Here is a 25,739-nt window from a genome sequence, read left to right on the forward strand (position 1 = left end):
TACAGCATTGCTATGGTATAAATCATCGTTATTTTGTTGGTAGTAAATTCCACAATGCTAAAAAGGGCGGACGTGTTTCAGTACAAGAGCACATAAACGTTTTTGGCAATGTGACCTTGCACACACTATCTCCTTTTTTAACTGTGGACGTTGCTAGCAACGAAATAACGATAATTTGCACAATAGTCAACGCTGTCTTTTGCGCGCAAGGACACATTGCCGAAATTAGGTGTTCCCTTGTACTCATATATACACACACTGCATATCACCCTTTTTAGCGCTATGAACATCACTAGCAATGAAATAACGATGATTTTCACCATAGCAGACGATGTGTGACAGGAGCTAATCTGACCTATTATCGCATTTTTTTAAGATACCGTACTCAAAAAACCAAACCTGTTCCGAAATTACTTGGTACAATCGCGTTAATGGCGTATATCGTGTGCAGCTCACGGTAAAGTTTTACTGACACCATGTGTGTTTATTTTACCACTTCTGAAACAAACTCACATAAATTTAACGAACCTATGAGGAAGGAGGACCAGCTAACGCAACGCTTCCCACATTGCTCTACCCGTTTTTAAATGTACCTACACCTATTATGGGCAATCATATATCAATAGAATTACCTGCCGCTTTGTTTATAATCCTAGCGAGCACAACACAGGATTTTATGTACGCCGAAAGTTTTAATTGCGTATTGAACTACAACCATTTATTATATATAAGTTAGGCATGCTACTGAACATATCTACAATGACATGAAATAATTATAAAATTGCATGAAAACTTACCGAAGTCCAGCAAACGGAATCCACTGCTGGGCGCAATGTTCGTATATACACTACGTTGGGCGGAAGTCTGCCGGTTCGCCTGATGCACTCTGGGTAGGAATCACTCCTGCCTCCTACCGTCCACAGTATGAACTAGACGTGAAAATCTGGTAATTTCAACATGAAAAATATCATATCTAAATTACGTAATTGTGTTTGCTTTTGTTTTAATATTTGTTTTACTTTCCATTAATACATATTTTATATAAATAAAAAATACACCTAAAAATCAACAATGGCCCACTGTTGCAAAAAGGTTGGTTGAATTCAACTATTATTTCAACGTAAAATGATGTTGGGCCAACACTGAGACTTGGTTGGTTGCAAATAACGGCGTAAACAACACTGGACCAACGTTGCTTTTGTCACCAAAAATCAACGCAACCATATTTTAACGTTGGCCCAGCCATTTTGGTTACTTGGGTATAGCCTAAAATTCCCTTCCCAAAGAGTCGGTCATATCAAGATGCTAAAGAAGCAAAAAGAAATGTTAATTAGAAACCCAAATAGATTGGATAGATTCCAAAAGAAATGTTTAATTACGGTGAATACCGGAACCGAAGGATACGACCGTACGTCTTGAATACATATCTTCTTGTGTTTCCTATGACAAGGAAAAAACTACGTAAAATCTTAATGTAAAATATCTTGAAACTTAACAGTCTACACTGTTTGATATATCTCGATACAAAATATCAATATACCATATTCTGCAAACACACTTAATCATATTAAAAGTCAAAAACTTTAATAAAAAGTATGCTGAGTCTGGCTTCTGCCTCAAAATAGGCCTCTTCTCAATAGGAGTCCTCCAGTCAAGTTCGGAACGATCAGTTTGACAAATGAAGGTTGCCAGTAAGAAGTGTTGAAGTAATATTTCAAAAAGGACTTCCTAAATATAAAGATAACAAACGGGTACATGTCAAGTTATTGGTTTGAACTTGCTTTACCTGAGAATCATCTTTCGGATTACCATTCACACTTTCCTCATCTGCTTCCTCATTGAGTTTGGATAAATGAAATTTCCCGCTAGGAGTAAGAGAAGTAAGATTATTCGGAGTGTCAGGTGTTACTAAATTTAAATCTTTTAAAATGTATTCTTTCAGTTGCCTTTGTGCCAAAGTTAACCAGATTTTGCGGGTCTCAGGCGTCGGATTCCAAAGTTTAGCCCTGTCCATGGAATGCAACATATATATTCACCTATCGTGGCATCGATAAGTTCGACAACACGATTATCAAGGGCTTTTACACAAAGAAAGGGTCCCCTGTAAATGTCGAAAAACTTGGAGATTTATTTTTTTAGTATGTTACTAATATTCCGTTGTCTTAAAAAGACTAAGTCACTTTGTACCACTGGACGACGTTGTTGTTGGGTTTGATTCCATCGCTTGTCCCCCTTCTCGATAGTAGACTTTCTGCGGTGGTCTGCCATAAGGAGTTTATTTGTCCAATCAATGCATCTTCTTCATCAATGTCTCCAGAAATCTGTAGGCCGAAATGTTTGAAAATAGGACGAGAAAAATGAATATTAAGATGTATACTCGCAGGAGAAACTCCGAAGCTCTCTTTAATAGAGTAATTATGTAACAAAACTGCCTGGGTTAAGTTCTCAGCCCATTGCTGATGTGACTGACAGCACAACCACCTAGGAGTACAAAGAATTTCTTTATTAGACCGTTCTGTAATATTAGCTTGGGCGTGATAAGGTGTGCTGTGATGTACTTTAATATTGTATTCCTGCATCTTCGATAAAAAATTTCTTACTGTGAAATACTGATGCATATAAATATCAAAAAAGCATTTGAGAGCTGCAGTAGCTGTAGCAGATTTCAAAGGATAAGCTGTACAGTATTTAGTGAATACGTCTATTCTAACCAATGCAAAACGAGCGCCACCTTTTCCTGTGGGGTATGGCCCAAGGAAATCTAAAGCCAACAATGCCCTAGGATGTAAATAAGCATTAGTAGACAATAAACGTGTGGGTGGATGTTGATCCGGTTTGAATTGCATGCACTTGATGCAATCCCTGACGTGCTTCTTCACATCAGACAGTGGCGTATTTAGGGGTGGCTTCTGGGCTTAAGCCCCTCCCGAAATATTATTTAGTATAGTAAAGTAAATGAAATATCTTGCATATTTTTCACATTTCCAGGCAAAGCCCCCCCGAAAGTTAGCAAAGCCCCTCCCGAAACAAAATCGTAAATACGCCACTGACATCAGACCTCACCTTTCTCCAGTAAAATGACTTGAAATAATTCTCACTGTTTTGTCAGTACCTAGGTTGTGAAATTGATCATGATAAGCAACTAATACTTTCTCCATTAAAGATCTAGGGATACAAATTTTCCATGAATCAGGAAAATGAAAATCTCTGTACAAGAAAATGTCATTATCTAACTTAAAGAATTTTGACCAGTTTCTGGAATTTCGAGGTAACTCCTCCATTCCTTCACCTTCTAGAAAAGAAATAATAGGTAAATATTCAAAATCTTCGCGTTGTAAACGGCGAAGTTCTTCAGGTGATACCTTAAGGATTTCATCTTGAATGACATGTAAAGAATGAACACGTTTAGTGGGTAGATCTGTAGAAGGAAATAAACGTGAAAGTGCATCTGCACACATATTGTCGGAGCCTTTCTGGTAACGAATCTCATAATCCACCTGCTGTAATTCAATACTCCACCGTAGAAGACGGGTGTTCCAAAGTTTATCTTTGTACAGCCAGCTGAGGTTTTTGTGGTCTGTAATGAAAATGACATGATGACCAATTAACAGTTGACGCCATTTTCGAACGGCAAAGATGATCGCCAAACATTCTAACTCACTCACGCTGTACCGGGATTCTGGTGACGTCAGAGTCCTACTAATAAATTGGATTACTTTTTTCTTATCTCCTACATATTGATAGAGGACTCCGCTGATCCCGAGTTGAGAGGCATCTGATTCAATATAGTAGGGTAGGTCAAGATCTGGATGTGACAAAAGAACATCTTTACATATATCGGATTTAATTTGCTGAAAAGCGTTTTCGTGGGCATCCTCCCAACTGTAACGATCTGTTACATAAGTATCTTAGATGTCCTTTTTCAGTTTAGGTTCGAGTCAAAGGAGATTTGTTATTGTAAAGAAATGTACTTTTTATCTTTTTCTGAGTTTGTTCATAATTGCCGACTTTTAAAATTTAAAAGATTTCATTGTTTGTATATAAGAAACAATATAACTAAGGTTTTCAAATGTGTTAATCATTTGATAATTTTAAAAAAAAATGTTAGAAAGAACGAGAGAATAAAGTTGGTGTTCAGAGCTGGCAACCTTGTATTCGAATTCAAGCTGTCGTTTGGGGGATGAAGCTTCCCGGCGATGACTCGACTTTTATCTTTCTCGGGAACAACATGTCTTAGCCTTGAGTTCTGTTCTTTTGCTTGTTTCTGCCTCTTGGCTGTGCTTCGTATAGTTAGTTATGGTAGACGTGAATCGACAGTGTAGCGTGGTTTTGAAAGTGAGTGACTTATGAAAGGCAATATCACATATTTCAGTGCTGCTTAATTCTGTTTAAACACGAGTGAAAGATTACGAATTTGTTTTGTGCTTTTTTTGTTCTTTCGTTTTAAAAAAGAAGAAAAGTTTAAAATGGTCGGATGTGATTCAAGTGGGCAGCATGGTCTGTTTGACCTATAGTAATGAGCGTGTTACAATCTTATTTTATTGAAGTTTGTGCTTTCATTCTGTGCCTCTTATCGCACAATAGTAATGGTTTTTGCTGCTTTGGCTTTTACTCGAATTTTCTTTGTCTTTGTTGAGAGTCCTTTTTGATCAGTAGGCTCGCTTTGACAAAAACGACGTTACACTGCCGTAATTCCATTAATCGGTCAGTAGTGTCAAAAAAACAAGTCTACAAAGAGACCAAAGGGTGCAGATTCTGAAGTCCTGGACAGGTAAACGAAAAGGAGAAAAATTGTTAAATCTATGATATTAAGGGTAAGTGACCTATTTTGACTGCATGTGTAGAGGGGTAGAAGTGCTTTACCTAAGAGTGGGTTGTAGATTAGTCCATTTTGGTTGGTCTTTCAGCTTATCTCTTGTGATTTTTTCATTTTTTAAAAAAATATCTTTTCTCTTCGGAATTTTCCCCCCCCATGAAAAGTGTCGAGTCGTGGTTTTATGATCCAGTATTCTTGATCACCTTCCTATCTGCTTAATTTAAGAATATTTTTCCTGTACTTTTTGTGATTGTTTTGAATTGGTCAGAAAAAAGCGAATTAATGCTCTGAACACCAGTTACTTTATTTAATCGTTCAGGATTTAGGAATTGAACGAGTAAGTTTAAAATCATAACTTTCTTTGATTATGTAAAACTAATCCGATTTTTTGTCTTTACGGAATGCAAATTCTTGGTAAGTGGTTTTGTATTTAAGTGAAATTCAGAACTAATATTAGGTTGATTTGAAAGTTCGTACTAAAAATTGAAAAATCATTCATTGCTGTATTTTTGCTTCAGATTAGTTAGAAATGCAGGATATATGACTGTTTAAGGCTAAAACTTAATACAACTTGTGTTTTTCTATATTGTTTTGAATTTTTGTAGTATTAACATTTTTTTTAAATAGTTCAACATATCGAGAATTGAATTTCTTTGATTGATAAATTTGTAAATTGATTGGAAGATTATTCTTTCCCCCGATGAATTATATAAATTCGTAGGTTGTTTCTAAAGTTCTTATACTTTTTTTATTAATGCTATTATTGGATTATTTTTCATCTGATTGATAAGAGATATCGAAGTTGGAATTTATTTTGAATTATTCGGCTGCTGAGGTAACCTTGTTGTAACTTTTTCTGAATTTCCAAATATTAATTGTAATTTGTTATAACTCAGTCAAGTAGCTTTGGAAATTTATGAATTTTTCAGAGTTTGAGTTATTCTTTGAAATTTGAATCACGATTAGTAAAAGTAATAGATAGTAAAAGCTCGGATTTATATATTTTTTGCGAATTACGAGATTATTGTAATTTTGAATTGTTTTTGCCTTTTTTGAAAAATTTTTGGTCGGTATTTACACAGTTGATTAGTATTTGCATTATTTCCTTCACATTTTAGCTTAGTTGATCAATTATTGGAATTAGATTACAATCGATAGCATTTTAGAAATTTTTGAGAGAAGTTAGAGCCCGGATTCTCATTTTAAATTTCTACTAAACCGAATTTCTAGTGTATGCTTTCTAGTGTATTTTGCCTGCTTGGTTTTAACGGTGTGTATATATGGTCAACTAACGATTGACTGCATATTCACCACCCCAGTTTGAAATAAAATTTATATGAACATCTGAATTGTTGTGGTTTATTTATATTTATTGATAAATATTTATGCAAATTTCGAATATTGGATCATAGATGTATAGCGAAAGAGAACTCGGCTGAGACCTGTACTTCCCTCAATGCTCCGTCTGCCGTTAGTTACCTTGTATGAGTCCGGAGGAATATTTTTTTTGATAAATATGGTTTGTTTAATTGCTTCGGGTTTTTATGTGGAGACAGGTGGATAGGAGCGTTACATATAATAAAAGTCAAGTCCACTAATATTTTTTTTCTTTCTGTATTTGTTCTCATGTTTGTATGTGATATCATAAGTAATTTGGATTATTGGTAATTTGGAAATTAGTACATCCCTGCCTCTTCTTTAATAATTTGTTGTTAATTTATTAAACTAAATATTAATTACTTATAAGAATTTTTCTCCTGAGATTTATATTGTTTATTTTTTGTAGTTTTGTGAAAAAATCTTTTACTTCCAGAACTTGATTTGGTTTTGCCACCTTGGTGGTTCAGTTTCCATTTGGTGTAGATATATGGGTTATAATATACATAGTAGATATTTCTGAATATTAATCTTTTATTTTATTTAATATTTTTTTCTCTGTTACCATTATGGAAAGTAGGGAATATGTCAGTATTGAAATACCCGAATCAGATTATGTGACTTTAGATGCAACTAGTCAATTTCAGTTAGACCAACGGTTGAGTTTGGGAACCATGAGTATGGAGTTGACTCCCCTGGCTCAAAATAGTTTTGATGTTAGACGGTTTCCTTCCCATGTACAGAATGATTATAATAATTTAATACATTTATCTGATGATACCTTTGGTTATAGTAGAGTAGCGAATGCTCCGAGTTTAGATGAAAATAGGAGAGATCATCGTCAGGTTAGTTTTGCTGAGCCATCTCCACAGAACTTTTATACTAGGCCGTGTCAAAATAATGATTCAAATGATAGATTTGCCAGTAGATATTTAAACCTTGGTAATTATTACAGAAGGGTTTCTTATATTCGGAACAGTACCCCTAAAGCAGGAAATACTAATTTTGGTTATTTAAATCCTAATTTGGATCTTGATGGTAGAAATCCAAATAATCAAGGACAAGGATTAAATTTAGTAAATCCATTGTCACATTCTATTCCTCAGAGTATGACTTTAGATATGGAACATAAATTTATGGTAAAACATTGTTTTCAACGATCTTCTGAGTACTTGGAAAATAAATTTAGAGATTTTAGGAATGTTGAAGGCAATAATAGCATGCAGATTTTTGAGTTATTATTGAGGATTGAAGAAGTTTTGCTGGGAACAAGCTATTCATTAGGAATGATTTTAACAGTATTGGTTTCGAAGTGCGAAGGGGCTGTATTACGGAATATTATTTCTGCATTAAATGATAGTATGAATTGGGAAACTCTGAGACGTATTTTGTTAGAGAAGTTTATCTCTCCTGTATGTATTCATACTCTCATTTCCGAGAGTATTTACAGGAAACAAAAACTTAATGAATTAATGGATCATTATGTTAGATCAATAGTGATATCCATGAATGTTATTGGTATGACGACGGAAGAATCAGAGCTTGTTAAAATCATTTTGAATGGAATGCATCCTAAAAAAAGTTTTCGTATGTTGAACTTTTATATTCCTCGTGATAGAGTTGAACTGATTAGTATTGTTGAACAGTATGTACTTAGAAATAGGGATCAGCTTGAATGTAATAAATTTATGGGAAGTAATAAAGGAAAACAGAATGTAGTATTATCTAATAGTCGGGATAACCGAAATTTTGGTCATAAATCCGAAATTAATCAGAAAACTTGTAAGTTATTTCCGAATGAACAATCGAGTCAATTGAAAGGAAAGTCACGGAGTCAGATGACTTCAGGATTGCATTTAGAGCAAAATAAAGACCGATCTAAGAGTGAATTATCGAATTTTGATCGAAGAATCCCATCCGAATTAGATGGTGCTGTGGCTACGTTTGTTTATGGCAAAATTAATGGTGTTTCGGTTTTAATTTGCATTGACGGTGGATCAAGTTTTAATCTCGTCACCCATAACTTAGTGAGACGTTGTAATGCCGAGAAATACATTCGAGTAGTTGAAGAACGAGTGGTTAATGCTCCTTCGGGACTAAATTTCGTTACTTAAGAAGAATATCACTCAACGTGAATTTGTCTGGACATTTTGAAAGGGTGAATTTTCGAGTTGTAGAACAACTACCGTGCGAGTGTCTTTTGGGAATGTCTTTCTTGAGAGCAACTAGTGCAGTGGTTGACTATAATAATAATAGTTTAATTCTTTACAACGGAAAGAAAAGAATTCGCTTGAGTTACCACCGAGGAATGCGAGATTTGGAGTTTAGGACTGGTGATCCTGTCGGCCACAAAAACTGTTCGAGTATGGGTAAAAAAGATGGTGCTTCTGATTCTGTTCTTCATTCTGGATTGACTTCCATCTTCATTCGAGCCGATTTGAATTCAGTGGGAAGATCTAATAAAGAAGTGCAATGCGATTTAGACTATGATAATTTCGAATCAAGAATTTTGAAAATCAACGCTCCTAATCCTACTCAATCGTTAGACTTGCGTAATATGATTGAGTGCGATTTAAATAAAGATGATCCATTAGTGGTTACGGGATTTAGTCCATGTAGTGGTGCTGATGAAAATCTATTGGGAACTATGATTGATGATCGTGTACCAAAGGCGCCTGAGGTTCAGGATAATAGAAAGTGGGGCTTTCTGAAGAGTTTGGTAGAAGATGGTGGTGTTAAACTTTCTTCAGATATGGCTTCAGATATATCATCAAGGCCTTGTGATGAACAATTAGGTGAGCTTGCTTCTGCGTTAAGTGAAAATTCGAGAAGGACTTTATTGATGGATAAAGGTGATGAACAAAAGGTGTCAACGGATCAGTCCTAGAATGTTCCTCGGAAGTCTTCGGTGGTTGAAGCTTCGTTAATTACTGCTAATCAGAAGAAGAAAAAGAAGATAAATAAGAAGAAAAATAAAAGTTTGGCCGAAAACAAAATCAATGAAGAAGGCTTTGTTCCAGCAATGGATTTAGATCAGAAGAAAAAGATAAGCATTTCAGTTATACGAAAAGTCATGAAAATTATAAAGAACTATTGCCAAGGCAGGACCTTTTAAAAGACAGTTCTTCAGAAACCTCAGACATGGACGTGGAGCAAGCGGAAACATTCCATGCCCTTTTGGAACGAAATAAAAAGTATTTGCCGGATGGTGATTCGATTTCAAAAATAGTTGAGGATCGGTGGGGTCAGGTGAAAAACCAGACTTACACTCAGGTTGAAACACCAAATTCAGTAAATGAGTCCTGGAGTTATAGGAGTCCTGATATTGTAAATTTCATTGACTCGATAAAGAATGATTATTCAGATGTTTCAACAAAAATTGGTTGCATTAAGAATTTTGTAGGTCATATTCATTTGAAAGAAAATAAAACATTTAAACAGAATCCATTTCCGGTTCCAAGGGATAAATCAAAAATTTTCTATGAACAAATTCAGGAGCTAGTTAGGCAAGGTATATTGATAGAAGTAGATCATTCAAATTTTGCAAGTAGCTGCTTCCTTGTTAAAAATAAGAAGAATACTTTCAGGATAGTCGGAAATTACATTAAGGCTAACGAGTTAATAGTAAATGATGCTTTTTCGGCTCCTAATCTTGAAGCTTGTCTTACAGGTTTAGCAGATAAGCTCTTTCATTCAAAAATAGACCTCAAGAAAGCTTATAATCAGATGTATCTAGATGAAAACTCGAAATATATAACAACCATAGTCACCCCGAAGGGTTTATATCAATATACCCGGGTGCCTGTTGGAATCAAAACTGGAAGTAGCCTTCTAGCTCGAGCGATGCAGAAAGTACTTGGAGACTTGGAAGAAGAAGGGGTTAAGACTTATTTTGATGATGTCCTGATCTCTTCCAATAGTATTGAGGAACATAAGAAAACGATAATTAAAGTTTTAGAAAGATTTAGAGAATATAATATAACTGTTTCTCCAGACAAGTGTCTGTTTTTTTATAAAAAAATAAACTATCTAGGTTATATTATTTCCGGTGACCAAATGGAAATTGACCCTTCAAGAGTGTCTGCTATTAAGAATATTCCTCCTCCTCGGAATAGAAGAGGGTTAATGAAGATTCTGGGATTATTCAGTTACTACGCTAAGTTTGCGTCAGAGATTCAAGAAATTATGGGACCGCTTAGCGAATTAAAGTCAACTAATTCGAAATTTGTTTGGACCGAAGATCATCAAAAATCCTTGATAGGTTAAAGAACATTTTGATTAATAATGTGGTCCTTAAGACCCCAGATTTAAACAAACGGTTTGTAGTTAACGTTGACGGAAGCGGGAAAAGTATAGCTGGATGCTTGTCCCAAGAAAATAGCAAAGGGGAGATGCAACCTGTTGCCTATTTTAATAAAAAATTGTCTGAAGCCGATAAGCACAGAAGTATTTACCAGATCAAATTTATAAGTCTTGTAAAGACGATCTCTAGATTTCGTCAGTATTTGATCAACGAATTCGACGTGCTTACCGATAATAATGCTTTAACTTAGATATTGGGAAATTCCAAAAGGGTGTTGAAATATGGTCCATTAGTAGAGACTCTCTGCCAATTTAATTTTAGAATTAGGCATGTAAGGTCATCTGATAATCTTGTTGCCGATGTATTGACCCGGGTTCATGACCCTTTTGAATTTAGAATTATTGATGGACCAGTTGGTCTGGCAACATTCAATAAAAATTTAAAAATTGCTCATACTTGGCGTCTACCATTGGTAAAAGAGATGTTTTGCAAAGAGAAGACCCAATGTTAAAGCTTATTATTGATAAAATAGAAAATGGACAATCTTGTCCCGGGTGTGGTTTGAACAAAAGTGTTCTGATGAAAAAAACTAACTCAGCCATAAATCCTTATAAGGTAGTAATACCGAAAGATTTACGTCGTGTGATAATGGAATATCACCACGATGATAAATTAGTCGGTGGTCATTCTAAAACGTTAATTATAACGAATTCTAACGAATTTATAAAACGTTAAAGAAGCTGATGAAAAAATTTACTTGGGACAATATATCAAATGATGTCAAGAATTATGTTCGATCTTGCCGTCGATGTCAACTATCTAAAGAAGAAAATCAGAAGAAGATGGGTCAGCTAGTATCTGAATACAATAAACGCATTGGAGCCCACTGGATGTTCGATGTAATCGAAATTCTGCCTAATTCAAGAGGATATAGATTCATTTTAATTGGTGTGGACAATGCCAGCAGATTTGTTGTTCTCGAAAAATTGAGAACTCTTAGTTCTGTAAGTGTATCTAATAAGATTTTGGAGATATTTAGTAGATTAGGCTTCCCAGAAGCTATTTCTACGGATAATGCTTCTATCTTCGTTTCGGAGAATTTTAAGAACTTCCTTTTTGGATTAGGTATTAAACACATTAGATTGAGCCCATACCATCCAGGTGGGAATATTTCTGAACGTTCTATAAAGACCTTAAAAACATCGTTGAGAACGTATTTTTCAGACAAACAGCATCTTTGGTCTACTCTCATTCCTAATCTTCAATATACCTTAAATCTGAGCGAGCATTCTGGCCTCAAGATGTCACCTATCGAAGCCTTTTTCGGACGTCCAATTTACACCCCTCTTGAAATCCGATGGGACATTGTTGAGTCAGATCTCGCTGGAAAAACATCTAATGATATTTGGCAATCTGCATTGTCAAATATGGAAAAAGGTTGGAATTTCTTACGCCATTTCTTACCTTTTTTAAGAAGTTCGCAGAATTGTGTCATTTTCTCTAAAAAATGAGGAACAAAAAACGAGACCAATTGAAAAGTCCTATAACAGATTGTAAAGATTTTATGTTAGTACGTCGGGGTAGGTTGCGTACAGCTTCCACACTTTTCGGATCCTTTTTAATGCCTTCAGAGGTGATGAGAAAACCTAAGAAAGAAATAGAATCCGTACAAAATAAACATTTGTCAATGTTGAGAGTAAGATTAAATTCTCTAAATTTCTGAAAAATTTGTCTTAACAGCTGAAGATGTTCTTCGAAAATGTCAGTAAAACATGCAAGGTCGTCGATGTACCTTAATATTTTAGCGTGTAATTCGGGTCCTAGTACCCTCTGCACCTACTATTCAATACACTACTACCATTTTTATATCCAAAACATGTAACACGATACTGATGATATTGGCCTTCAAAATTGAATGCGGTGTATTCCTGTGATTTGGGAGTAAGTAACGCTTTATTGTAACTGCTTACTAAATCAAGAGAGCTTAAGAATGGTTTACACCTTACTTTCAGCAACAGGTCCGTAATTCGATATACTTATTTGGCAAACGCAGGTCGACACACTCTCGGTTTGCCCTTTTTCTTAGGTGAAACTAAGATGGGGTTACTATGGATAGAATTGGAGTGGCAAATTAACCCTAGCTCTAATAATTTATTAATCTCTTCTTGAACATCAGGTAAATACTTATGTAGGATAGCGTACTGTTTTCGAACCAGTGGTTTGTCAATCTTGACTTCCATTTCATAAACAAAATCCTTACAATGTCCAGGATAGTTGGTAAAAATATTCCTGTATTCAGATAAATGAAAACGTAATTGTTTCTTTTGCTGTGGTGTAAAGTTGTGGGTTCAATTCACAGCATCTCGAATTTGTTCTTCTGTAGCATGTTGCCTGACGAATGTGGGCGCAGAGATCGAAAAGTTTTTATCGGCAATACCACCTTCTTCGTCATCTGAAAGGTCGGGTAAAAGGTCAGGTAAAAGGTCGACAAGAGTTTTTAAGTTGTTGTACTCCATAGAAATATTACCCTGAGATAAATCTATTCTACTACTTAGAGCTGTGAGAGCATCTAATCGTAAAATAACGTCTTGGTTAAGTGATTCGGTAACACAGACTTTTAAATAAATGGAAATGTTATCAATTAATACTGTGAATAACGTATAGCCTCTTACTTTTCTTTTAACAGACCCACTAAAATCAACTAGGAAAATGCCATCGGCTGGAGTTAGCTTTGGTGCCGTGACATCAGCACTTATACGTTTCTAAAGAGCCAAATATAAAAGAGAGAGATCCGAACCTGTATCGCATAAGCATTCTACATCTGTATTACAAACTTTTACTTTAATTTTTGATGAAATCTGAGTTGGCTTAGAATTAACATAGTGGTCTATACTATCGGTGTCCGATTCACAATCACTTCTGGCTAAATTTGTGTCTTTACAGTTACATATGTGCGTATGTGTTACATAAAAATATTTATTTGGGCCTTCTGTAAAATGATTAACATTGGCTGATACACGACCCCTAGTACAGCCTTTTAGCGGTTTCCCTTAGAATCAGTCTCGTTCATTACGATGGTTTGACCTGTTATAATCATGTTCGTTATTCCTATTCTGGTTGTCATTATTGTGAGCATATAATGGTTTATTAAATCTACCTTGCTTATTTCGGTTGTCATTTCTTCGATCTTTAGAATTACCATTACGTGGTTTTATTCGTCTATTGTAATTATGGGGATTACGAATCCGATTTTGCTCGTGGTTAGTGTTCTGATTACGAGAACGTAGTGGTCGATCGTTGTTATCACGATCATTTGCATTTCTCCTGTTCCAATTACCGTTTCTTTGAGCCTTGGTAGGGTTAACGTTCTGACTGTAATACCTCTTCTAATTATTATTACCATAACCGAAAGATCTCTGATAATTTGAGAAATTTGATTCTGTCTATTGTTAGAATTGTTACCCTGGGGACGTTTTTTCTCTCTAGTTTGTTGAAAGTCAATGTTTCTAATTTCTGAATAGATGCTAAAAGTTCCCTAATATTAGTACAAGAATGTAAATAAAGTTCCGTACGAAATCTCTGAGGTAACATATGTATAATGTTTGTTAATATCAAATTCTCTGGTAATTGCTGTGTCAGTTCTCTAAGTTTATTAAACTGATCTAAAGCAAAAGCATGTACTGAGTCATGAGTCTTAGGATTGAATCGAGTTGCTTTACAAGCTGAGAGTCTGTGCTGTACTGTCGAGTCTCCGGCGAAAGATTTAACTAACGCTTTTTTAACCTCTTTTAAAGTTTTAAATTCCTCATTATGTGTGTAGTACCAGCTTAAGGCTAGACCCTCCAATACATGAAGTATGGCTTGTACTAAGGCTTTTTCTGACAATTTAGCAACTTCCGCGGCTAATGCTAACTTACGCAGATATGTATGTACTGACTCAGTAGCGAGATCACCTTTAAACTTGGGTAAATACGCGATAATTTTCGGTGTAAGGTGGTCTGTTAATTTAGTTGTTTCTACGTTTCTGTTTAGTTTCACGATTATTACGTCTGAAATTTCTATTGGTAATGAGCTTAACATGAGTTTCGTCGCTACTGCTAAGTTCACTATGTTCGGTGTAAGCTGAATCACTGTTAGGTTGGTATCCAGTTCTAACATGAATGTCACTATCGATATTAGGTTCCGATTCCCGTGGTTTGTTTTCGATTCTTTCTACTTTTTGGTATACTAACGCCAAATCGTGCCTAATTTCTCCTATTTCACGCTGTGCTACTTTAATTTCAGCGTTGTTCTCGAAAGTCTGTTCATTTTTAACTTTAACGGTCTAAACTCTTGGTAACACATCTGAAGTGACCCTTCGTTCTTTCGAACCTGTTCTTTTAAATCTACGACTTCGTCGTGTATTTCGTCTAAGTTACTTTCAGTTTCTCTGTGCGCTACGAGACAACGTTCTTTATTAGCGTTACAAGTGGTGTGATTAGCCTCTACCTGTCCTTGTGTTAATTCTAATCTTTCGGATATACCCATTAAATGATTTGTGCTTTTTGTTACTTTCATTCCCATTGAATGTACGTCGCGGACCATCAGCTCTATGTTATCTCTCTTCTGCTGAATAGCTATTGTATTGTGTTCGATTCCCCTCTGAACTCTTTCAATATTTTGATCTACTTTGTTTTCTAACGCTTGTATTCTATCACCTATTTTGGTAGTTCCCTCATCGCATTTAATTTCAACTGCTTCTATTTGTACCTGTAACTTAGCGAGGTTTTCCCCATTCCTATTCTGTGCCTATTTCTGCCTATTTAATATCTCTCTTACTTCTGCAAAATTTTCCTGGTTTTCTTTCTGTGCCTGTTTTTGCCTATCTAGTTTTTCTTCCTGGCTATCTAATTTTTCTCTTATTTCTGCAAAATGTTTCTTATTTTCTATCTGTGCCTGTTCCTGCCTATCTAATTTTTCTTCGGTTCTCTAAAAATGTTCTCTATTTTCAACTTGCATTTGTTCAAGCATCTTAAGTATGTCAACTTGTTGGTAAGCCATGATGGAAATACAATTACTAATCGCAAATAATAAATGTAAATGAAATTCAAACAAAATACATATATTACAGAACACTATATGAGAAAAAATACTAAGTTTAGTATTATTATTTATATTGGGACAACCTGTAAAAAGAAAAAATGATTAATAAAATTTCCTATTCCAATGTAATTAGTACTTATTCATATATACCTACTGTCTCCATACACAAATCACTGACGATCTTGGCTCGTGTCGCTAGTTCGGGCGTCATTAAAATTGCTACATATCGTTTTCCTTGGGTGCTGGCTCCCGAAGAACTCCCTAAGAAATCAGCTGATAACAATTCTGGTCCAGGCTCATACCCTGTTTGGGCGCTGATTGATAATATTGAGATATGACAAGTGATTTGGCATGAGCCACGTTGGTGCTTTTGAGACTCAGGTTGTATTATACTTACTTTTGTGTATGCACACGCATACGTAAACGCAACTGGCAAGCCGTCTGCTCGCAGGAATTCACACACACATGAATGAAGACGATGATATTTACTTAGGTAAATTCCTATTTATTGAGTATGGATATATCTGGGTACGGAACGGAATAATATATATATATACATTAACAACACACAAGACTCTCACTTCACAGAGCTAAATGCTCAAACAGAAGAAATTACACTGCGGCAATCGAATAAGCGAAATGGAGAATAAAACTCTTAACACTGTATGGTAAATTTACATATGTGCACATTATTTACGAACACTAGAAACATAGCCCTTGTTTAAATATTACTGGCACCGTAAATTGACTCTTCGCACTGAGTCAAGACTTTCACTTTTTAACAATGACAAGGGTAAAGGGGAAATGTTGAAAAACGCTGGTCAACGAAGTATCTTAACTCCAAAACGACGCTACGTATCACGAAGGTATCTGTTTGTCCTTTTTCTTCAAATACTATATATTAATATAACACCACAAAGTTCTTCATACTATGACTTCTTGCTATCACTTCTTGTTATAACGAACTTCTTTTACTAACTTCCCGCTTCTACTCACTCTTGAGAACAACCCGTTTCCAACACTTAGGGTTGACAATGCACTCTATCAAATAATAAAAAAAATGTTAATGCTTTCTGCGTTCATACGCAGTGCCAATGGGTCGATGTTATAATAGAGAACACTGGCAACATTTGGTTTGATCCCGTAAGAAAGAAGCTTGGAAAGAATAGTTTACAAAAAAGTGTAGCAGTCTAAATCGATAAACTGTTTCCATGGTTATAGGATTTTTATGCACTACTGTTATACGTAAAACAGTTCAGTGGAAAGGAGCGAACGATGGTAATTTTGTGTATGAGTCATTCCACCTACGACTCCTGCAGAATATGAACACTTGTTCTCACGACAGGAAGAATAAGGTAATAAGAGTGCGTGAGAACACGATAAACACAATATCATTTCCACACAATATCCGCAAAAGTATATGCGGAACAGTCATGGTGACGAAGACTATAAGTTGGAACCTATTTTAGGGAAAGAAAAAATAAATTTCTTGCGACGAAGCACTCTGGCCAGACGATAAGAGTTGCATTGAAAAACAACAAGTTCTTTGTTCCACTGTGAGAAGCGATAAGAACGGCCGAAGAACACCTCCATAAACAGAAAGAATTGAAGTTCTCACCAGAAGGGAAATAGCTTTTCAGTTCTATGAGTAAAATAATAATTTCGTTGCATGAATAAAAGTTAAAAAGAAATACACTGGTCGTCCAAAAACATAGTTTTGTGGCCGGGCAGACGGTCACAACGTAATTTCTTCTTCTCGCCCCCTCCCCTTTACCAATGAATACAAGCTTAATGCAACGTCACCATCACGTGACTCACTACGTCCCTCAGAAAGTGACTTTGAAAAAGCAAGCTATCAAAGACTACGAGCTTTGTGCAGAGACTAATGGAAACATTGCCGTCGTAAAATTTAAGATCACTTTTTTACACAGTGATTTTATTCTACATACACCTAGAGATGTTGTATATTATACATCGCAAGGAGTGATATAGTAAGTAAGAAATTTAAATTCGAACAAGAAAAAATATATTGTTTCATGCTCAGTCGTGGATATCGTTAGAAATAAATAACGTAAATTCCGACAAACAAACGCTTCCTTAAAGAACAGAGGAAAAGCAACTTTACCGGGAAAACTATACCATAACATTGCACACTGTTCTTTCTTTTTAGCTCAAGATTACTTAACTCAATTTCAGTACACTTTCCTTATGTAAGGGACAAAAACCTACAATCTATTTGACGAATTATTTTCTAGTAGATGAAATATCCGGTTTTGCGCGAGGAGGATAAGGTCTATACAATTAGGTATATTTAAAGTTAGTGAAATCATTGAAAAATAAATAAGTACAATACGAAAACAATATACAAATACGTAAGAGTAATGTCATTTCCGTTGCTCCTGTCAGTTCCCACAGCAACTCTAATATCTTTGTTGTCTAAAGTTAGGCTTCAATGGCCTTGGGACAGTACTTTCGTCCAGTAACTTTGTACATCATCATGATTACGATGGCAAACATTATGAAAACGTGTGCAATAATTAAGTACAAAAATGTACCTACATCGGCAGCTTCGCAGTCACCGAACGTGCCACCTAACAAGTTTCAGAAAGAATAATTTGACGATACACTCCGTTAAAGATGAAAATAAATATTGATAGCCATTTAAACCATTATAAAATCTACTGGAAGAAAACTGCAAGGTTTGATACAAAGATTGACGAAGTGCATAAAGTTTATACGTTTCTAACAAAATCTAAGACTTATTATTTCATTCTACTCAAATACACTAAATAAATTGCTGTCTGCGCTAAGATTATCATGAATTCTTTTCCAATTTCTTTACAATGAGCATGTTGTGTTTACTTCACACAAAAAGTTCCTCATTAGGCTTATATGTACGCTTCTTGAAATAAACAATAGTGGTCTGCTAACAGTATTTAAACTTGCGTAAATTATATAATCCGAACATAATTCTTAGTAATAGGAAAGTAACTACTACACAAGATTGGCCAATTGATCTTTGAATTCACCTAATAATACAAAATGATTTGTTTGAATTGAATAGCTTTACTACTATTTGGAAAATTGCCTAAGAATACTACTTTAAATACGGAGAACGCTAAACCAGTAATTAACAATGAACACGCTATTTTCATTGTTTGGAACACGTTGCACTCATTACTAAGTTGTTCATATAATGCGATACAAGCGTAACACAACACCAAACAATAAATGCTTCAGTGATACACGATACATATGAATTTGCTTTACTAATAATTATTAGTTAATATATATATTTTTGGTAACTACTCTAGTCCAATTATTTATACTGTAACACATTTATAAGATATGATATATAGAATAATTTGTGGTACATTTTAAACAGACTGAGTGAATTGTTGTTATTAATATAAGAATAATTATAAATATAACTAAACAAATATATTTGTACACACTAAATATTGAATGCAACTAAACAAATACATTCAACATTTTTTAGGACATTTGATGTAAAATCAACTATAATTTCCCGCACGAAATAATAAGAGTATAATTTCAAACAGGAAGACCTAATAAACTTCTTCCAGTATACAGTACTCACTATAAGGAATTGTTATTGGGAAATATTAAAGTACAGTACAGTAATGTATTTATTCTTTGTAATTCTAGAATTAATTTGATTGTAATCCAAAAATATAAAAGATAAGAACAGATAAGAAAGAACAACACGCAATAAGCGGAATAATATGTTTGGTGCGCAAGTGTAAAACTTGTTGGCCAGTAAAATTTTCCACGTCTTACACTACCATTTCGAAATAAATAAATACATTGCTTATTATACATTTCTTTACAATATATTATTAAATGTAGTTACATGTATATTACAGAGTATAATATTACTTAGTATTAATATTCTTTCTTTTCAGAAAGGCTTGAAGGTACGTTCATTGATCTATTCAGAAAAGGCTTACACGTGACCCTGTGTGTGTAATATATATATATATATATATATATATATATACTATGTGTGTGTGTATGAGAGAGAGAGATTTTGTGTACTTGATTGATCTTACATGCATGTTTGATTGAGTAGAGGTATCAAATATATTATTACTACTAAAATTTTACCTCACCTACATCAATATTATTACAGGGTACCAAGAAATAACCCGGACGAATGTTTGCTACCATTCCTTTATTAAACCAAAAGAATTTAGCAAAACAAAACGTAATAGCAACAGAACGAATATTTGGGAAGAAAACGTCCAGTCGGTTTCGAAATGGCCGCCCGAGGGGCGATAGAGAGGTGCAAATGTATATTCAAAACTGTTCGGCCATGGGCTGCAGTGCCTAGGGCGAAAATCGGTTTCACTCAGGACTCAGAGATTGCTCCAGCTACCAGAAACGTTTGTTGTGTGTAATGCATGCTCGCGTCTCCAAAATCGAACATATACCATAGTCCATACGATTCAGAATTGGCGAGTAGGGCTGCCATTCCGCTAATGCCTTGTCTGTACACCTCGTGGCTGAACTTGACTCCAGCCCCACGAACGCTAGAAGAGTATTGATGTTTGCGCAAATTGCGCTTTATACCATTACCGACTGAAAATTTTGGAGGTGTTCGACATTCGCTGAGGTGCCGGGAGCCTCTCCGCACCAGGTCCTACGATTGTGGTGTTTGTGCGCCTGCTTCAGGGTGAACAGCTTCTCGTCGGTTAAGGGAATGCGTAGACATCGCTACACTGTGGCCCCTCGCTTGAGAAGGTGGCATCGTTCAAGTCACACTCGCTTGCTTTTGTTGGTGAGCAGCTGAACTAAGGTAGCAGGCTTGAGGTTGAGCTCCCTTTTCGCTGTTTCTCGCAGCGATCCCTATCCCGCTGTTGATCTCTATCCCCCGAACCATTTTTCTCACGAAGATCATCCGATTTCGTTGTAGTTGCTTTTTGGTAATCTTGTGGCTCTTGGACGTGTTGATGGTGCGCTTTTTTCCTCTCCCCGATCCGTCGCCTTCCTGGCCAAGCTTCTGAAATCGCGAACTGCGTCTGAGACTGTCGTTTCTGGGACACAAGTAAAGAAACAATTTCTTATTGACGCTTTAATTGACGAAACAATTCCAACGTTGCCCTTCATTTCATTCTCATTTTGAAACAAAAAAAAATACTCATGAGAAACAGTTAGATCGAAAGAAACGTGCAACCACACAGTAATCCAACAAAACAATACTTATTTGGATACAGGACACTACTTTCCTGGCAGGATATGTCAAACTATGTACGGATTATTTCTTGTCACTCTGTACCGACTGTAGTATTATAAACACATCCAGTTTGATCGCAATTTTGAGCATTGTTTATCACTTGTTTATTCAATATGAAAATGCATAAAAAGAAAGTATCTAATTCTTGCTATTGAAACATATTGCCCCATATTACCATAGAGTAAGAGAATGCATAAACTTTTAATAGTGCCCAAATATCACAAAGGCCTAAATGTAAATATCTACAACAATTATGGAACAAAGATTTCACTTTGAGATACCATTTACGCATGTCTTTACGATATCTCACTTTGAATGGAGAATTTATATATTATGATTATATTATGATTATTTTATGAAGAGAATTAAAACAATACCAAGATTTTACTAGAAATTGTATTACTAGACGTAACAAATGTAAATCGTGTAATAATTAAATGCATATACAAAATAAAATAATAATAAAATTAGCAAATATGAGTCTATAACTGAAGGTTTCAGTACAAATATATACCTAGGTATTTTTACCACGAAAGAAATGGAATCGTTAGAAGAATATTCCAATATTGCTAAGGAAATACCAGAGAATATATATATCTCACGTTATGATGGAGAAGTGTTGCAGATGGTATAAAATAAAAATGTAATAAGCTGTTTGAATTAGAAAAAGGACTCACCTGAACCTTTCCTACCAAACTTCAGAAAACTGAAATGAAATCTTTAAGTTTTACGTCCCACGCTTATGCCGGTTAGGCTAAAGGAGACGGTGATTATGGGAAATGAATGAAATGGTGGAATGAAGAAAGTGGGAGGAAACGGGAGAACCCCGAGAAAACCCACGCACACGGTGTTTGTCCACCACAAAGTTCACTTGGCGGGAGCAGGGTTTGAACCCGGGACCCCATGCACCAGAGGTGAACGCTCTACTACTGAGCCTTCACTTCAGAAAACATTTTTTTGTTTATCTCAGCAGCCTGAGCACGAATTCTAACATATTTGTGCTCTATATTTTTGACCTGTTGTTAGTAGGCGGGGCCAAGAAGAAAACGCTTTCGTGTAGCTTCCTTCTCAATTCCTCAGTTGTTTATATTATTTCATTTTTCTGTAATACGTATTGCATTCGGAGAAAAAAGAGATGTTGGGTCTGACAGACTAGGAGTTAGTGCTCATGTTATTAAAATGAGAGCTTCCTAATTTTTCGAAAATAAATTCTTCGTGACTTTACACATAAAGCATAAGAGTGATACTAATAAATTTGTTCGTATACATTCTAGTGTTGTAATACGCTGTGCATTAAAATGACTAGTGAACAGGAGTGTGAATGAATTAGACTGTTTCTAGACGAAAGCTTACACAGTGACATTGGTGAAGAATTTTCGAATTCCGATCAATGTGATTAAAAAAGAGGACATTGTAGCAACACGGGCACTGAGCAGTAAATTGAAGAGAGTGAGAGTGTAATGGAACAACGGGATCTTGCTGCAAAACAAGAAGAACAACAAAGAGTTCCGAGTTATGTCGGTTAGTATGTAAGAACAAAGTGGAAACTGCACTGTAGACTGAGACAAGCGGTAGAGACTCCCTAATACAAGATTGACGTGCATTAGCCAGGACTAAATGTCTATGCTATAGAAGCCAATCAATTTTTGAATGTTGGAGACTATTTTTTGATTATGAAATATTGAACATACTTGTTATCAATACAACAGAGAATGCATGACTTATTTTAAGAGAGATATATCAGCTAAATAGACTGATGTATCGGAAATGAAAGCCCTATTTGGCCTCCTTTATTTAGCGGAGTGTTTGCAAAGGAGTCGCTTGAATGCCAAAGTACTGTGGGATACTAGGTTCTGGCTGACTATGTTAAAACAGAGATTTCATATTCTACTCCGTATATTAGTTTTGACAATACTGATACCAGAGAAAAACACGGAAGTGTGATAAATTTGCTCACGTTCGTCACATATTTGAAATGATTTACCCAGAACCGTAAAAAGAGTTACACGGTAGATGAATACATGACCGTAGATGGGACACTCTTTGCATTTAGAGGCCGGTGCGCTTTCCGATAATTTATGCACAAAAGCCAAACAAATATGGTCTGAAAGTTTAAGCTTTGGTAGATGCAAGATGGCATTATATGTTGAATTTTTAACTGCATGTTGGAAAACAACGTGAAAGACCTCTTAAGGAAGACACTAACCAAATACGCTTCGTGACCAGACTTATTGACCCTATATCTGGTACTGGAAGAAATGTGAATTGCGACAACTTTTTCAAGTCTTATCCACTAATCAACAAAACTCGAAAAGAGCACAAGCTGACAATGGTATTCACTGTTCGCAAGAATAAGAAAATTGTCCTTCTGAATTTATTAATACTTAAGAACGATCTGTAAGAACCAGTATGTTTCGTTTTTCAAGAAAATGTAGCCATCTGCTCCTATGTAAAGAGGAGGTAAAAATGTACTTATCACATCTAGTATGCATCACGATGATGCAATTGATGAATCAACAGGGGACGAACACAAGCCAGAAATCATCACATTCCATATTTCAACCAAAGTGGATGTTGATATATTGGAAGAGTGTAATGCTTCCTATGACCTTGGAGAAGTACTCTATAATGACGAATGATGATACTGTTTGGTCTAGTGAATCTTCCTGGAATGATTTCACAAATTATATATATATATATATATACAGTTAACAACACAACCGCCAAAACTGTGGGCAGACTTAAAAAAAAATAACTAGCATTGCCACTAAGAGCAGAAATCCTGCAAGGCAGATGCCTGTTGACAAAACCTCCTGCTTATGTCCGGCGAAGAAGACAATGAGCTTTTTCCACTTCTACACTCAAATGGTCAATTTTCTAGAGCGTAAAGCAAGAAGGTGTCGCTTGTGAAAAGGACAGCCACACAAAATATTACTGCAAGTACTGTAAATTGTTAATTTTTATCATTAGAACTTCAAATGTTTGAAAGTACTTGAGGTTCAATTTGAAAAATTTACTTTACAATAGACACTTCTGAATATTATTTATTACATTCTAGAAATATACTGAAAATTTTGAATTTTTACCAAATAATAATTTTAATTCTTTTATGTGTTTCCAGAGGTGCAGTAAAATGTAATATTTCTATTTACATGCACTTTATACCTGTTTAATATCCACAACACAAAATAAAATTATCAACAAAAAGTTAAACAAAACTTATTAGGTAAAGATTTAAACGTTAACAAGTGGGCATGTGAGATTAAGCTCCAGTGCAAAAGTCATATTAACATGATTCAGCGCCGTCGCATTTAGCGAGTGATAGGTTTAAAAAAGTTTTAAATAATAAATGTCCTATAGTTAATGGTAAATAAAATTATTATAATGATACAGTGATTGGAGGTAAAGTATATTATAGGTGATTATAGTATTTTCTTTGAAGAAATCTCATTTTTATCTTCATACTTATTTCATAGCTCTTTATGGAAAACATCCCTAAAATGGCTCATATATAAAATAATTTGCATATAAGCTTGAATCTAAACATATAAGTTTAAGTTAAATATTTTCTTCTCACTTAAGCTTTTTGTAATTTTCTTGTTTGGCCATCCATTATTCTTTTCGTTTTGGTGTCAAATACCTTTTTAACCCTATTTTATCATAACAAAAAAATCTACAGTGTATTACGTCATCTAATGTGTATGTTTATCGTTCCTAGAGCTTAGCGCTCCTTTGATTTCATCTGTTGTATACTTTTGCTTTTATTTATATATGAATATATAACTTTTGCATTATATTATTTTGCAAATATAATATTATTTGAGTTTTCTTCAAGTCTTTATTTACTGAAAGAAATATAATTTTTATAATCTTTGATATAAGTTTTTCATGTAACACTTTGTGATTTGATTCCACTTGTTTCTTAAAAGAGTTCCCATTACCGCATTAGATTTAAAGTCTTTATCTAGTAGAACAATTTGTTTTGTTTTAATTGCATACATTTCTAGTTTGATACCTACAACGTTTTGTATATTTCACCTTTCAGCTTATCTTTGAATTTTCATAACACTTTCTTGTTGACCCGTTTCAACGCATACAATTATTTTCTTTGTAATGAGCTGTATCAAAATACAAACACATGGCTTTTCTGTCTTCATACACATTTTATGTTTCTGTATATCTTAGAACAGAATCAATATCATTCATTAGTAAGTTTAATTTATCTCCATATCTCCTTTAGAAAACTTTGTAATAGAAATCATTCGAGGAAACTTTATATATATCCTGAGCGGATATCCTAACATAAATTGGCTTATTAACCCATATTTACCCTAACTACTTTGTTCGCGAATTTGTTACAGTGAACATTTTTAATGTGGCGTACAGAAGGAAAATATCATGATTTCTTCAAAAAGCATTTATGTACCTGGAATTTGGATAGCGACCCACTAACAAACTAGTGGATATACAGATTCTAACTAATTTATTTGCACAAAGGTTCAGATTTGAGAATATATTGTATTATATATATATATATATATATATATATATATATATATATATATATATATATATATATATATATATATATATAATACAATACATGTAAATTGCATTCTAATAGTTGCTTTTCAAATTTAGATTAGGACTTTCAGCATATCAATGCACGAAATTAAGAAGGACATTTGTGGAGTTATGATATATCAACGAATACCACTTTATTCATGTAATTCAAAAATGCTATATATTTACAGGGTGTCCCAAAACTAATGATGAAAAATAAAAACAGAGATCCCTGGCACCAGAAAAGGAACAAAGGTGTATTTAGCATATACTCCGGACATATATATGGGCGGAGTTGGGCAGGCTGAAATGTCTGGGGAGTGGAATTTCACACTTAGGGA

At 34.8% G+C, this 25,739-nt stretch overlaps 1 protein-coding gene across 1 annotated transcript; it reads right to left on the reverse strand.

Moving 5' to 3' along the window:
* Nucleotides 1–2,171: 2,171 nt before the first annotated feature.
* Nucleotides 2,172–2,846, reverse strand: LOC145682952 (uncharacterized). The gene has a single exon (XM_081754310.1). It carries the CDS (start codon nucleotides 2,844–2,846, stop codon nucleotides 2,172–2,174), a length of 675 nt encoding a protein of 224 aa, XP_081610436.1.
* Between the last annotated feature and the right edge of the window lie 22,893 nt (nucleotides 2,847–25,739).

Source organism: Thermobia domestica, chromosome 4, assembly GCF_964235325.1.
Source record: "Thermobia domestica chromosome 4, izTheDome1.hap1.1, whole genome shotgun sequence".
NCBI classification, from domain to species: Eukaryota; Metazoa; Arthropoda; class Insecta; order Zygentoma; family Lepismatidae; genus Thermobia; species Thermobia domestica.

Excerpts from the sequence above, each read along its gene's own strand:
- LOC145682952 (XM_081754310.1), bottom strand. The coding sequence starts at position 2,846 with ATGCAATTCAAACCGGATCAACATCCACCCACACGTTTATTGTCTACT.